The 16,094-nt window shown below is 44.6% G+C and overlaps 1 protein-coding gene across 1 annotated transcript in view; it reads left to right on the top strand.

The window, feature by feature from the left end:
- Positions 1–14,913, top strand: part of nalf2 (NALCN channel auxiliary factor 2) — a 507,847-nt gene extending 492,934 nt beyond the window's left edge. Inside the window, exon 3 of the mRNA XM_070882035.1 lies at positions 14,609–14,913. Coding sequence (XP_070738136.1) covers positions 14,609–14,913 — 305 coding nt within the window. The remainder of the gene's footprint in view (positions 1–14,608) is intronic.
- The last annotated feature ends 1,181 nt before the right edge of the window (positions 14,914–16,094 follow it).

Below are 16,094 nucleotides of genomic sequence, written 5' to 3'. Positions count from 1 at the left end.
TACATAACAAAAACAGCAAGAATGACCCTGCTGAACAGTGCTGTAATTGTGTGTGTGTGTGCAAGATCAGGTGAGATGATCAGGCTCCCAAGGCCGAATAGCTTGCAAACACTCAGTAGGCTCATACATAAAGAATGGCTACCTGCATGAGGTACCAGAGAGAATTACATATTACATATATAGACTGTACAGCACATTCATCCCAACTGCTCCATGTTGGTGTTTATGCTCCACATGAGCCTCCTCCCACCCCTCTTCATCTAACCTATTCCTTTCCCCCTCATGTGTTTACATAGCTTCCCCATAAATGCATCTACCAAGTTCCACATTCTCACCACTTTCTGAGTAAAGAAATTTCTCCTGAATTCCCTTTGGATTTATTAGTGACTCTCTTATATTTATGGCCAGTTTTGGACAGTTTCTGGGCAATGATACCCTGACACATGCCAGTGTCTTTAGCAGGATTGGTAAAGAAACTGGTGGGGAAAGAATGGATGTATTTTTTTGGAGCAGCATAATTATTCACAATGTTAAATCTCCCTCCCAATTCATCACTGATCCTCCTGGCCTGCTCACCAAAGTAGCCGTGACCTGCTACTATTCTAAACCCCCAAATATTAGGTAAGCAACAGCAGCGCAGGGATGAATCTCGGTCTGATGAATGCACAGAAACATAGAAACATACAAAATAGGTGCAGGAGTCGGTCATTTGGCTCTTCGAGCCTTCACTACCATTCAATAAGATCATGGCTGATCATTCACCTCAGTACCCCTTTCCTGATTTCTTTCCATACCACTTGATTCTTTTAGCCATAAGGGCCATATCTAACTCCCTTTTGAATATATCTAATGAACTGGCATCTACAGCTCTCTGCGTTAGGGAATTCCACAGGTTAACAACTCTCTGAGTGAAGAAGTTTCTCCTTAAATCAGTCCTGAATAGCTTACCCCTTATCCATAGACTATGTCCCCTGGTTCCACAACATCGGGAACATTCTTCCTGCATCTATCCTGTCCAGTCCCATCAGAATGTTAAAAGTTTTTTTGAGATCCACTCTCATCCTTCTAAACTCCAGTGAATACAGGCCCAGTCAATCCAGTCTCTCCTCATATGTCAGTCCTGCCATCCCGGGAATCAGTCTGGTGAACCTTCGCTGCACTCCCTCAATAGCAACAACATCCTTCCTCAGATTAGGAGACCAAAACTGAACACAATATTCCAGGTAAGGCTTCACTAAGGCCCTGTACAACTGCAGTAAGACCTCCCTGCTCCTATGCTCAAATCCCCTAGCTATGAAGGCCAACATACCATTTGCCTTCTTCACCGCCTGCTGAACCTGCATGCCAACTTTCAATGACTGATGTACCATGACACCCAGGTCTCATTGCACCTCCCCTTTTCCTAATCTGCCGCCATTCAGATAATATTCTGCCTTTGTGTTTTTGCCACCAAAGTGGATAACCTCACATTTATCCACATTATACTGCATGTGCCACGCATTTGCCCACTCACCTAACCTGTCCAAATCACCCTGCAGCCTTTTAGCGTCCTCGCAGCTCACACTGCCACCCAGTTTAGTGTCATCTGAAAACTTGGAGATATTGCACTCAATTCTCTCATCCAAATCATTAATGTATATTGTAAATAGCTGGGGTCCCAGCACTGAGCCCTGCGGTACCCCACTAGTCACTGCCTGCCATTCTGAAAAGGTCCCATTCATCCCGACTCTCTGCTTCCTGTCTACCAACCAGTTCTCTATCCACGTCAGTACATTACCCCCAAAACCATGTGCTTTAATTTTGCACACCGATCTCTTGTGTGGGACCTGTCAAAAGCCTTTTGAAAGTCCAAATATACCACATCCACTGGTTCTCCCTTGTCCACTCTACCAGTTACATCCTCAAAAAATTCCAGAAGATTTGTCAAGCATGATTTCCCTTTCATAAATCCATGCTGACTTGGACCGATCCCATCACTGCTTTCCAAATGTGCTGCTATTTCATCTTTAATAATTGATTCCAACATTTTCCCCACTACTGATGTCAGGCTAACTGGTCTATAATTACCCATTTTCTCCTCCCTCCTTTCTTAAAAAGTTGTGTTACATTAGCTACCCTCCAGTCCATAGGAACCGAACCAGAGTCGATAGACTGTTGGAAAATGATCACCAATGCATCCACTATTTCTAGGACTACCTCCTTAAGTACTCTGGGATGCAGACTATCAGGCCTCAGGGATTTATCGGCCTTCAATTTCCCTAAGACAATTTCCCGCCTAATATGGATTTCCTTCAGTTCCTCCTTCTCACTCCACCCTCGGTTCCCTAGTATTTCCGGAAGGTTATTTGTGTCTTCGTGAAGACAGAACCAAAGTATTTGTTTAACTGGTACACCATTTCTTTGTTCCCCATTATAAATTCACCATTCGGCCCATCAAGTCCCTGTCACCTGTCTGCAAGAGCACTTCCGCTAGTCCCACTCCCCCCGCCCTTTCCATGTAACCTTGCATTTTTTTTCCCTTCAGGTACTTATTCAATTCCCTTTTGAAATCCACATATGAACCTGCCTCCACCATCCTTTCAGGCAGTGCATTCCAGATCCTAACCACTCACTTCCCCAATCTATTCACCAAACTGAAGTCCCTCATCCCTGGAACCGTTCTCGTAAATCTTTTCTGCACCCTCTCTAAGGCCTTCACATCCTTCCTGAAGTGCGGTGCCCAGAATTGGACTCAATACTCCCGTTGAGGCTGAACCAGTATTTTAGAAACATAGAAACATAGAAAATAGGTGCAGGAGCAGGCCATTTGGCCCTTCGAGCCTGCACCACCATTCAATATGATCATAGCTAATCATGCAACTTCAGTACCCCACTCCTGCCTTCTCTCCATAAGGGCCACATCTAACTCCCTCTTGAATATATCCAACAAACTGGATTCAACAACTTTCTGTGGTAGAGAATTCCATCGGTTCACAATTCTCTGGATGAAAAAGTTTCTCCTCATCTCAGTCCTAAATGGCTTACCCCTTATCCTTAGACTGTGACCCCTGGTTCTGGACTTCCCCAACATCGGGAACATTCTTCCTGCATCTAACCCGTCCAATGCCATCAGAATTTTATATGCTTCCATGAGATTCCCCTCTCATTCTTCTAAATTCCAGTGAATATAAGCCTAGTCGATCCAGTCTTTCTTCATATGTCAGTCCTGCCATCCTGGGAATCAGTCTGGTGAACCTTCGCTGCACTCTCTTAATAGCAAGAATGTCCTACCTCAGATTAGGAGACCAAAATGGCACACAATACTCAAGGTGTGGCCTCACCAAGGCCCTGTACAACTGCAGTAAGACCTCCCTGCTCCTGTACTCAAATCCTCTTGCTATGAAGGCCAACATGCCATTTGCTTTCTTTACTGCCTGCTGTACCTGCATGCCTACTTTCAATGACTGATTCACCATGACTCCCAGGTCTTATTGCACCTCCCCTTTTACTAATCTGTCACCATTCAGATAATAATCTGCTTTCCTGTTTTTGCCACCAAAGTGGATAACCTCACATTTATCCACATTATGCTGTATCTACCATGCATTTGCCACTCACCTAACCTGTCCAAGTCACCCTGCAACCTCTTAGCATTCTCCTCATAGCTCACACTGCCACCCAGCTTAGTGTCATCTGCAAACTTGGAGCTATTACATTCAATTTCTTCATCTAAATCTTTAATATATATTGTAAATAGCTGGTGTCCAGCATTGAATCTTAGGGTACCCCACTGGTCACTGCCTGCCATTCTGAAAAGGACCCGTTTATTCCCACTCTTTGCCAACCAGTTCGCTATCCACGTCAATACATTACCCCCAATACCATGTGCCTTAATTTTGCACACTAATCTCTAGTGTGGGACCTTGTCAAAAGCCTTTTGAAAGTCCAAATACACCACATCCACTGGTTCTCCCTTATCCACTCTCTCCTTTATCCACTCTCCCAAAAAATAAATGTTTATCCGAATTTCCTTAAAAATATAGTGTCAAGGGATCTTTTACATCTACCCGAGAAGGCAGACTTGGTTTAACATCCAATGCTGCACTGGATTGGCGGCCTAGATTTTGTGCTCAAATTCCCTGGAGTGGCATGTAAACCCACAACCATCTGACTCAGTGGCAACATTGCTACCACTGAGCCACGTCTGATGATTTTCCTCTCTCTCCTTCCACTTGTTGCAGGCACAAAACCCCAGCTCATCAATTTCATAACATTTCTGTAAAAACAACAGAAATCTGCCCCACATATTTATTCTGGCACCAAGACGAAGGAAACACTATACACTCAAACAATCATTTTCTGCATGCTTGAATAATTTGTTTTAAGTAAACAAATTTAAACGGTTGATTTTCTAGTTTCCATGTAACAAATTTCACTCAAGTTCTTAAACTGTTAACTGCTGTGTTTATGACCAGGGTACTTTCTAACTTTATTTTAATGAGTTGAAGATGCTGTGATTGAATAGAGTGTAACAACACCCTTACCGGAAAAAAAGGCATATTTAAATGTGGTTTGGTTTCATTTAAAGTTGGATTCAATCTGGTGCCTCTCCTCCCACAAAACTCCTCCTCATGCTATTTACAGATTTCACTGTCGAATCAATTTCTCAATCCATCAACAGGACACTGTGACTATCCAGTAGATCCAACTTATTCCTCTCATTTACATTTGGCCCAATGAACCTGCCCTGCCATTTTTGTTGGACATGGCAACTCCATCTATTTAATCCCATTTTCCTGCCTTTTCCCAATATCCATTAATACCTTTATTTCCTTTTTAAACACAGTAATTGACTTTGCATCTATGGCCTTCTAGGACTGTGTGCTCAACATTCTCAGAACTCTTTGTGTGAAGAAGTTTTACCTGAATTTTCTGTTATGTATGCAATAAAGGTTCAAACTGAGTACTGTTTAACTAAATAAGGTACAATCTTGCTTCTGCTTTATTCAGGCCCAAAGTGCCTGACTCACAAAATGGCTGGCCTTTTATACCAGAACAGCACCATGTGTATGCTGCTCAGTGGCCTCGAATAATAACACCATCTGGTGGCTACAAACAGCATGTACATACATGACAATACCCTCCTCTGAGATGTTATCACGGTCTTTCACAGGTTAAGATGGTCCGGTGCTTTACGCTCCCGGGTTGACCGTCTCAGTTCAATTCCGGCCTTGGATGAATGTGCGGAGTCTGTTGTGGCTGGTGGTTGGATGGCTGATTTGTTGGGGGTGGCAGTGGCGATGTCAGGAATTGCAAGTCCATTTTTATTGAACAAGTCCATGATGGAAATTTCGGGTTCACTGATGATCCTTGAGTCCACTGAAGGCTGCTGGTAGGTTGGTTGGTCATCGACGGTTTCTTCGTCCAACTGTTCTGGCTCGTTTGTGTGCCTCAGCTTTGTTTGATCCATGTGTTTCCTGCAAGTTTGCACGTTCTTGAGCTTAATAACAAATACTCTGTTGCCCTCCTTGGCCATGACCGTACCAACGATCCATTTGGGACCCTGACCATAATTCAACACATATACAGGATCATTAACATCTCGTGTGACACAGTTGTGCGATCGTGGTACCCTTGTTGACTCTGTCTTCTGTATTCAACATGATTACTTAAATCCGGGTGTACAAGAGATAACTTGATCTTAAGACCTCTTTTCATCATGAGTTCAGCAAGCAAGACCCCTGAGAGTGTGTGGGATCTTGTCCTGTAACTCAGCAGTATGCAAGACAAGCGGGTCTGCAGTGACCCTTGGGTTACTCTCCTCATGCTTTGCTTGATAATTTGTACTGCACGTTCTGCTTGCCCATTAGACGCAGGCTTGAACGGTGCTCACCTTACATGTTTTATGCCGTTAAGTTTTACAAACTCCTGAAACTCCTGACTGATGAAGCACGACCCAGTGTCGCTCATCACTATGTCAGGCAGACCATGTGTCGCGAACATGACATTGAGATTCTCTATGGTTGCCATGGACTTACTGGATGACATAATTATGCATTCTATCCACTTCGAATAAGCATCCACCACCACTAAAAACATCTTGCCCAGGAAGGGACCTGCAAAATCTACATGGATCCTGGACCAAGGTTTGGATGGCCATGACCACAGACTCAGCGACGATTCCTCTGGTGCTTTGCTGAGCTGCATGCAGGTGTTGCACTGATGCACGCATGCTTCCAGCTCAGAATCAATTCCTGGCCACCATACATGGGACCTGGCGATGGCCTTCATCATCACTATACCAGGACATGTGCTGTGTAACTCATGCACAAACTTCTCTCTCCCTTTCTTAGGCATTACAACTCGATTGCCCCACAATATGCAATCTGCTTGAATAGACAGTTTGTCCTTGCAATGAATGTACGGTTTGGCCTCCTCGCAAATTTGCTTAGGTATGGCAGACCAATCCCCTTTGAGGAGGCAACCCTTTACCACCGATAATATCGGGTCCTGGCTGGTCCAGGTCTTAACTTGTTGAGCCGTGACAGGGGTACCTTCACTCTCAAAAGCATCCATGATTAACATTAAATCTACCGGTTGTGACGTTTCCACCTCCGGTGTGGGCAACGGCAACCGGCTCAAAATATCGGCATAATTCTCTGTGCCAGGTCTGTGGCGAATTACATAATCATAGGCAGATAATGTCAGTGCCCACCTTTGGATGCGGGATGAAGCGTTGGTCTTGATACCTTTGCTCTCGGCAAACAACGAAATGAGTGGCTTGTGATCGGTCTCTAATTCAAACCTCAGACCAAACAGATATTGATGCGTCTTTTTAACATCGTACACACACGCTAAAGCTTCTTTTTCTACCATACTGTAGGCTCTTTCTGCTTTAGACAAACTTTTGGATGCATACGCAACAGGTTGAAGTTTCCCCGACTCATTGGCTTGTTGTAACACGCAACCAATTCCATATGACGATGCGAAACAGGCCAAAATTAAACGTTTACATGGGTCATAATGTACCAGTAGCTTGTTCGAGCAAAGCAGATTGGTGGCTTTCTCGAAAGCTCTGTCTTGCAATGTGCCCCACACCCAGTTGTTGCCTTTTCTCAATAGCATGTGCAGTGGTTCAAGTAAGGTGCTCAATTTAGGTAAGAAGTTACCAAAGTAGTTGAATAGACCCAGGAACGAACGCAGCTCCATCACGTTCTGCAGCTTGGGTGCATTCTTGATGGCTTTGGTTTTCACGTCAGTAGGTCTGATGCCATCCTCCCGAGGAATTTGACCTCCGGTGCCATGAAGACGCACTTCGAGCGTTTAAGTCTGAGTCCCACTCTATCCAAACGCAGTAGAACCTCTTCCAGGTTGTTCAGATGTTCCTTGGAGTCACGACCGGTGATCAGGATGTCATCTTTAAACACGCCAGTTCTGGGAATGGACTTCAGCAGACTTTCCATATTCCTCTGGAATATTGCTGCAGCTGAGCGAATTCCAAACGGGCACCTGTGGTAAATAAACAGTCCTTTGTGCGTGTTAATGCATATAAGTCTCTTCGACGTCTCAACCAACTCCTGCGTTATATAGGCCAATGTCAAGTCCAGTTTTGTGAACGACTTCACTCTGGCTAGCGTCGCAAACAAGTCATCAGCCTTCGGTAATGGGTACTGATCTTGTTTCGAAACCCTGTTGATCGTAGCCTTGTAGTCTCCACAGATTCTGACTGTGCCATCACTTTTCAGCACAGGAACAATGGGCTGGCCCATTCATTAAATTCAATCGGTGATATGATCCCTTCACATTGGAGTCTGTCCAGTTTAATTTCGACCTTCTCCCTCATCATATACAGCACTGCCCAAGCTTTATGATGGGCGGGTCTTGCATCTGAGTCCATGTGGATCTGCACCTTGGCTCCCGTGAAGTTGCCGATACCCGGTTCGAACAGCGAGGGGAACTTGCTCAATACTTGGGCACATGTATCTTCTTCCGACGACAACGCCTTTATGTCGTTCCAGTCACATCTGATTTTCTCCAACCAGCTCCTGCCGAGCAGCGTTGGGCCATTGCCTGGAACAATCCACAGCGGTAACCTGTGAACTGCACTGTTATATGACACATTAATTTGTGCACTGCCAATCACCTTTATCAGTTCTTTGGTGTACGTGCGCAGCTTGGCGTTAACAGGGCTCAGCCTGGGCCTCACAGTCTTAGTATCCCACAGCTTATTAAATGCCCTCTCGTTCATGATCGATTGACTCACCCCTGTGTCCAGTTCCATCCATACCGGTGTCCCGTTAAACTTCACATTAATCAAAATTGGTTTACTTTTGTTTATGAAAGATTACAGTCCATACACTTTCTCCTCTGGCATCTCAGATTGTGTATCCGGATCCACGCTAGTCTGACTCTCATCCTCCACGTGGTGTGTCACAGCTTGCTTGCTTATCTGCAGACACTTGCACTGGAGATGCCTTTGCAACTATGTTGCTTAAATCGGCACTGCTGGTGCCGATGATTTCCCCACAACGCCAACACGGAGAAGTCGGATACATTCCTGCTGGCAGACTTTGGGCAGCCACAGGTTTCGCGAACGTAGCCAGATAGGCCCTGCCATGTGCCGCTCTGTCTAATGCCGAACCATTCGCGAATGCAGCCGGATAGGCCCTGCCATGTGTCACTCTGCCGAACGCCGAATCAATCGCATTTACAGTACTTGCCGAGATTCGGTTCTTCACCGATATTTGCATTAAACTCCTGTCCGTCGTCATACATGATTGAGTGATCTGGATGGCCCTTTTTAAATCCAACTCCTCCACCACCAGAAGTTTGCGCAGGATCACCTCGAGGTTGATACCGATAACAAAGAAGTCCCGCAGCATGTCTGCCAACACCGTCCCGAACTTGCACGACCCCGCTAGACGTCTCAGATCGGCAATGAATTCTGCCGCGCTCTGGCCCTCCGATCGAACGTGTATATAAAACGGGTATCTCGATATGATGATGCCGCCGTCTGGCTTGAGGTGCTCCCATACCAATGTACACAACTCCTCGTACGTTTTCTCTGTTGGATCACTCGGCAAGAGTAGATTCTTTATCAGATCGTAGATCTTTGAACCGCACACAGGGAGGAACACGGCCCGGTGCCGATCTGCATTGTCGATCCCTTCATTTTGTTGGCCATGAAGTACTAGTTGAAATGGCTCACAAAGTCTGCCCAATCTTTTCCCTCCACGAATCGCTCTAAAAATCCAATTGTGCTTCTTTTGCAAACTAAGGTCCTTGTATCCTCATCACCAAATGTTATGTATGCAATAAAGGTTCAAACTGAGTACTAAGTGTTTAACTAAGCAAGGTACAACCTTGCTTCTGCTTTATTCAGGCCCAAAGTGCCTGACTCACAAAATGGCTGGCCTTTTATACCAGAGCAGCACCATGTGTGTTCTACTCAGTGACCTCCAACAATGACACCATCTGGTGGCGACAAACAGCCTGTACATACATGATATTTTCTTTTTCCAATTAAACTCAAATTCTAAGATTAGGCCAAAAAGTTGATTATAATTTCCTCAGTTTTCCATTCATCTTTTGATCTGGGGTGTTAATATTAATCTTTTGCCAATTTCACAATGCTTGACAGTTGCGTTTCTTGCAGTGAAACAGTCAAAGGGGAATGTCCACAAATGAGGACACAGTATGTTCACAGGAAGTTTAAAATAAAGACTTGGATTTATATAGCATCTTTCACAACCACCGGATGTCTCAAAGTGCTTTACAGCCAATAAAGAACTTTTGAAGTGTAGTCATTGTTACAATGTAGGAATAGTGAGACTGTGTCCATCTTTGACCCAGCAACCCCTTTGAAACTTTTAATTTTTCCCAAAAACAGGTCACAGGGTGGATATAGATGAGGAAGAAGAAACAACCTATTGCTGCTTTTCTATATGGAAAGAGCCTCCAGTTCTTCCAGCACAGCATCTAATGTTTCTTAAATGACTGCAGGAATAATTGTCTCCACTATCCTACCGGGAAGTTTATTTCATGCATTGATCACTCTTTCTGTGAAGACTTTCCTGACATCTGTCCTAAATTTTCCATTTGCTGAACCTGCACTCCATTGTCCTACTTCTTCTAGATTTCTTTATTCTATGCCATTTATATCTTACATACCTCTATGAAGTCCACTCCTTTCAAGTGTGAGCAATGTTTTTCCTATTACTGCAATATGAATCAAGGCTGTAATTTGTCACACTGCTCAAATGATGGTTACACATTGTCAGCTAGGCTCAGTTGGTAGCATTCTGGTCTCTGAGTTACAAGGTTGTGAGTTCAAGGCAAACACATAATCTAGGCTGACAATGCATTGTTGGAGATGTCTCTCAGATGAGATGTTAAATTGAAACTCCATCTGCATCCTCAAATCGAGGTATAAGATCCAATGGCACTATTTGAAGAAGAGCAAGGGGCTCTTCCAGCACATTGACATTCAACCATAACCTCCAACAACAGATTGATCATTCATTCAGTTGCCATTTGTGGGACTAGTGGGTTCGATTTCCTGGTCCGGGGTGGTGTCGTTGATCCTTTGGGTGTGTGTTGTGGGCTCGAAAAAGGTGGTGTCTGCTGTGGGTTGTTCAGGGCAGTCTGTGTACCACAGCCTCGTTTGGTCCAGGTGCTTTCTGCAAATTTGTCCATTGTCTGGTGCCTTGTAGATGGTGGAAAGGCTTTGGGGAGTCAGGAGGTGAGACACTTGCCGCAGAATACCCAGCCTCTGAGCAGCGCTTGTTGCCACAGTATTTATGTAGCTGATCCAGTTAAATTTTTGATCAATGGTGACCCCCAGGATGTTGATGGTGGGGGATTCAGCAATGGTAATGCCATTGAATGTCAAGGGGCGGTGGTTAAACTCTCACTTGTTGGAGATAATCATTGCCTGACACTTGTGTGCCGCGAATGTTAATTGCCACTTATCTGCCCAAACCTGAATGTCGTCCAGGTCTTGCTGCATGCAGGCATGTACTGCTTTATTATCGAAGGAGTTGCGCATGGCACTGAATACTGTGCAATCATCAGCGACCATCCCCACTTCTGACCTTATGATGGAGGGAAGGTCATTGATAAAGCAACTGAAGATGGTTGGGCCTAGGAGACTGCCCTGAGGAACTTCTACAGCGATGTCCTGGCACTGTCGATGACACCTTCCATCACTTTGCTAATGATTGAGAGTAGACTGATGGGGTGGTAATTGGCCATATTGGATTTGTCCTGCTTTTTGTGGACAGGACATACCTGGGCAGTTTTCCACATTGTCGGATAGATGCCAGTGTTGTTGCTGTACTGGAACAGCTTGGCTAAAGGCGTGGCCAGTTCTGGAGCGCAAGTCTTCAGCATGATTGCTGGGATGCTGTCAGGGCCCATAGCCTTTGTTGTATCCAGTGAGCTCAACTGTTTCTTGGTATCACGTGGAGTGAATCGAATTGGCTGAAGTCTGGCTTCTGTGATGGTGGGGACAGCGACACTTTTGGCTGATGATGATTGCAAACGCTTCAGCCTTGTCTTTTGTACTCACGTGCTGGGTTCAGCCTCCTTGAGGATGGGGAAATTAATGGAGCCTCCTCCTCCCGTTAGTTGTTTAATTGTCCACCACCACTCACAGCTGGTTGCGGCAGGACTGCAGTGCTTTGTTCTGATCTGTTGATAGTGCGATCGCTTAGCCCTGTCTATAGCATGCTGCTTCCACTTTTTAGCATGCATGTAGTCCTGTGCTGCACTTTCCCCAGGTTGGCACCTCATTTTTAGATCCGCCTGGTGCAGCTCCTGACATGCTCTTCTGCACTCCTCATTGAACCAGGGTTGCTCCCCTGGCTTGAGGGAAATGCCTGGCCATGAAGTTAAATATTATGGTGGAATACAATTCTACTGCTGCTGATGGATGCCCAGTTTTGAACTGCTAGATCTGTTCTGAATCCATTTTGCATGGTGGTAGTGCCATACAACACGATGGAGGGTCTCCTCAGTGTGAAGACGGGACTTTGTCTCCACGATGACTGTGCGGTGGTCATTACTTCCAATGCTGTCATGGACAGATGCATCTGCGACAGGCAGATTGGTGAGGACGAGGTCAAGTAGGTTTTTCTCTCATATTGGTTCTCTCAACACCTGCTGCAGGCCCAGTCTGGCAGCTATGTCCTTCAAGACGCGGCCAGCTCGGTCAGTAGTGCTGCTACCGAACCACTCTTGGTGATGGGCATTGAAGTCCCCCACCCAGAGTACATTCTGTGCCCTTGCTACTCTCAGTGCTTCTTTCAAATAGTGTTCAACATGGAGGAGTACTGGTTCATCAGCTGAGGGAGGACAGTAGGTGGTATCCTGGCTCATGTTTGATTTGAAGCCATGAGATTTCATGGGGTCCGGAGTCAGTTGAGGACTGACTGTATACCACTGTGTTGCCACCTGGTGTGTCTGGCTTTTTAGTGGGACAGGAAATACCTAGGGGTGGTGATGGAGGAGTTTGGGACATTGGCTGAAAGGTCTGATTCTGTGAGTATGAACTATAAAAGGCTGCTGCTTGACTAGTCTGTGGGATAGCTCTCCCAATTTTGGCACAAGTCCCCAGATGTTGGTGAGAAGGACTTTGCAGAATCAGCTGGGCTGGGTGTGTCCTTGTCGTGGCCGTTGCTGGTGTGAGGTCGATGCCAGGTGATCCGTCTGGTTTTATTCTTCCTTGTAGCGGTTTTTTACAACTGAGTGGCCAGAGGGCATAGAAACATAGAAAGTAGGTGCAGGAGTAGGCCAATCTGCCCTTCGAGCCTGCACCACCATTCAATATGATCATGGCTGATCATGCAACTTCAGTACCCCATTCCTGCTTTCTCTCCATACCTCTTGATCCCTTTAGCCGTAAGGGCCACATCTAACTCCCTTTTGAATATATCTAATGAATTGGCCTCAACAACTTTCTGTGGTAGAGAATTCCACAGGTTCACAATTTTCCTGAGTGAAGAAGTTTCACCTTATCTCGGTCCTGAATGGCTTACCCCTTATCCTTAGAAGAGTCAATGTAAGAATGGCAGATTTCCTTCCCTAAAGGGCATTAGAGAACCAGATGAGTTTTTACGACAATCTGATAATTTCATGGTCACCATTACTGACACTAGCTTTTTATTCCAGATTTTTATTTAATTTACTGAATTTAAATTCCACAGCTGCCATGGTGGAATTTGAACTATTGTCTCTGGATCATTAGTCCAGGCCTCTGGATTACTAGTCCCGTAACTTAACCGCTATGCTACCGTTACTGGTTGATATTCAATTCCTTCAAAACCATGCCCACATCCCATAAATGAATTTTTTTAAGTAATGGTTAAGTACTTCCTCAATTTCTCTATCTTCAGCCACCACGTCCTCATCGTAATTTTTTGGTGGCCAATCTCTCTTTGCACCCTTTGTTTACTCCTAACATACTTGAAGAATGCTATACTGTTCTGCTCTATAATTCCAGCTATGTTTTCCTCATGATCCCTCATTGCAACCCTTATCAGTGTCATGGCATTCTTTAGCCTAAGTTTATAGATCTCCCTATCCTGTTCCTTTCCTGAACATTTAACAATTCTCTGTGCTTTCCCTTTCTCTATAATACCTTTTACAACTGTATTAATAAGATAAACTGGTTTTACTCTTTTATTCTGTCCCCGACCTATTTTAGGGATAAATTCCTTTTGCATTTTAAAAACTATCCCTTTGAAACGATTCCACTTTCCTTCCACGTCTTTTCTTTCCAGTATCTCTTCCCATTTTACCATTCCCATGCAATCCCTCATACCCTTAAATTCAGTTTGTTTAAAACTTAGCTCTTAAATTGGCTTCTTTTTCTATGCTCATGTCTACCCTGGATGTGGGAAGATGGCCATTAAATCCTAAATGTTCCCTTCCATCTACTTTTCTTATTGTTCCCTCCTTGATCTGTGTTGAGTTAGCTGATCTCAGCCAAGATAGTGGAATGGGTTTTACAACTGGGTTCAGTGTCCCTGGACTAGGAAGTGGAAGAATCTGCCAACAGTTCCACCTTCTGATCCTGCTGATACATGATCTATGTAAATGTCAGGATCGGGATCCAGTGCAATGGCTTCTACAGTGATATAATGTTCGAGCAGTTAGGTCCTGATATTCCTCTTTTCGCTGTGTCAGGGCACTAGTCAAATGCAGCATGCCCAAAGTGTGCTGCGCCTGACCTGAACCTGTCTGGATTTGCAGGTACAGGTCATTGCCATGAACCCAACATGCCCTTAGCGCAGGCTGGCTGCCAACAGCAACCTCACCCAGCCCTGGTGGCATAAAGCCAGCTGCTGCAGATTTGGCCTCCAGCCTTGGACGCTTTCTGGTCGTTGTTCTAAAAACCAGAAGGCCCCAGGGTTAGTGGCCATCACTGCAGCAACAGCTGGCTCAAGAATACAATGAGTCCCAATAGAAAAAAAAGGCCACTTAGTTATTTAAGTCTTCTGAGGGGAGCCAGGCACAAAGGGTGGTAACAGATTCTTTTGACAACCCTCCAAATAAGGGAAAAGTGGAGGAAAGAAATACTGTGATTCTATACTTCTTCTGATCTAGTTCTTTGCTTTTTGTGCAACAGGGCTACTAGAAAACCATTTAACCAATGCAGAGCCAGAATGCTGTGATGTCAGATGGAACACCTGTGATCTACCCTGGGACAAAGGTTACAATGTATCTACCAAATCCATGGACTCCATGTTGCATCATAAGTCTTCACTACCTGTCTCAGCAGCATCTCGACTGTGCAACAGCAGACTTAAGCTGTGTGTTTTGGTATTAATTCTTCTACACACTGTGGTGACATTTTCTGGTTTTCAGAACAATAGCAGAGTTGGCATGGAGACAGTGAGTGCACTGGATGACAGTTCCGCAAGTGAAGAGTAGAAAAAGATGTCTTCTTACTTTCTTTTTTTTTCAACAGTTCGTACAGGGCCATGATACTGAACAGCAAAGAAGCTCAAAGGGTTTTCAGAAGACCAACCAAAAGAAGAGCTGGGCTGCAGGCAGCCATGCATAACGGTGTGCAGCAAGGCTGAGAAAAAACAATCTGGCCATGGCAGGTCCAGAAATGCTTATCTGCTCTGATAAGGATAGATGGTTTAAAATGTTACTCTACAGAGTCAGGCTACTGATATAAAAAAGGTAGAAATAATTTGGGGAAAAGCATAGCTGTCTCTGGGTCAGATACTAGAAATAGACAGTTACTGTAAATTCCATCTGTTCCACATGCAACTAAGAAGGTTTCGGATGTATAGATGCACTGAACAATTTCATTACAGGATGTTTTCTTTTGCTTTCTCAGTTTGTAATCAAGCTAAACTCTTACACAATAGTCTTCATCAAGTTCTTTGTGATGTCTATTCCTATGAACATGACTTAGTTGTCCCAGGGACAGATAGCAATAATCCTGTGCTTGAACCAAGTATGTTTTTGCTTGTATCAGAGAGTTGGATAGGTATCTAAATCCCTGAATAGTTTACTTGCCCAAGCAACCCTGGTAATATTTCTCCTCACATCAAACCAAAACTGATCTGTCATCTTAATGTTAAACAACCAGTTAAGAACTGTTACCCATTGTTGTGAGGAACACCAGCAAAGTGACTATGAACATCTCAGTTGCATTAAAGGTAGGCACTCACTCTAAAACGATATGATTGGAAGTTTGGGTAGAACTCACAGTTAATGCACCCTCCTGCTTACCAATGTATATGCAATGTGCTTCCTCAATTCTCAGCAGGCTACTAGGCATGGATATCATGGCTACCTAACTCAAATATATAAACCATCTGCTTGATGGCCTAGGAATTAAACAGGTGATGGAAGCCTTGGAGGCAGCTTGTAACCTTATCACTACTGATATGAATATTACTGGGGTAGGGTTGGAAGAAAGAGAAGATGGGGAAACTATGATACAGTACACCGTAGGATGTTTGGGTCCCTTTTATAGTGGCCTAGTGGTAGATATGTTTCTCCTATCTACTGCTTGTAAGAGCCTAGTGCTAACACATGGAATGCCTGCATCAGAACAGGTTAGATGCCAGTACCTAACCATTATGTATGGAGAT

The sequence above is a fragment of the Pristiophorus japonicus genome, chromosome 6 (genome assembly GCF_044704955.1).
Source record: "Pristiophorus japonicus isolate sPriJap1 chromosome 6, sPriJap1.hap1, whole genome shotgun sequence".
NCBI lineage: Eukaryota > Metazoa > Chordata > Chondrichthyes > Pristiophoridae > Pristiophorus > Pristiophorus japonicus.
Note: the sequence above shows the minus strand (reverse complement) of the source record. Positions and strands in the feature narration are given on the sequence as shown.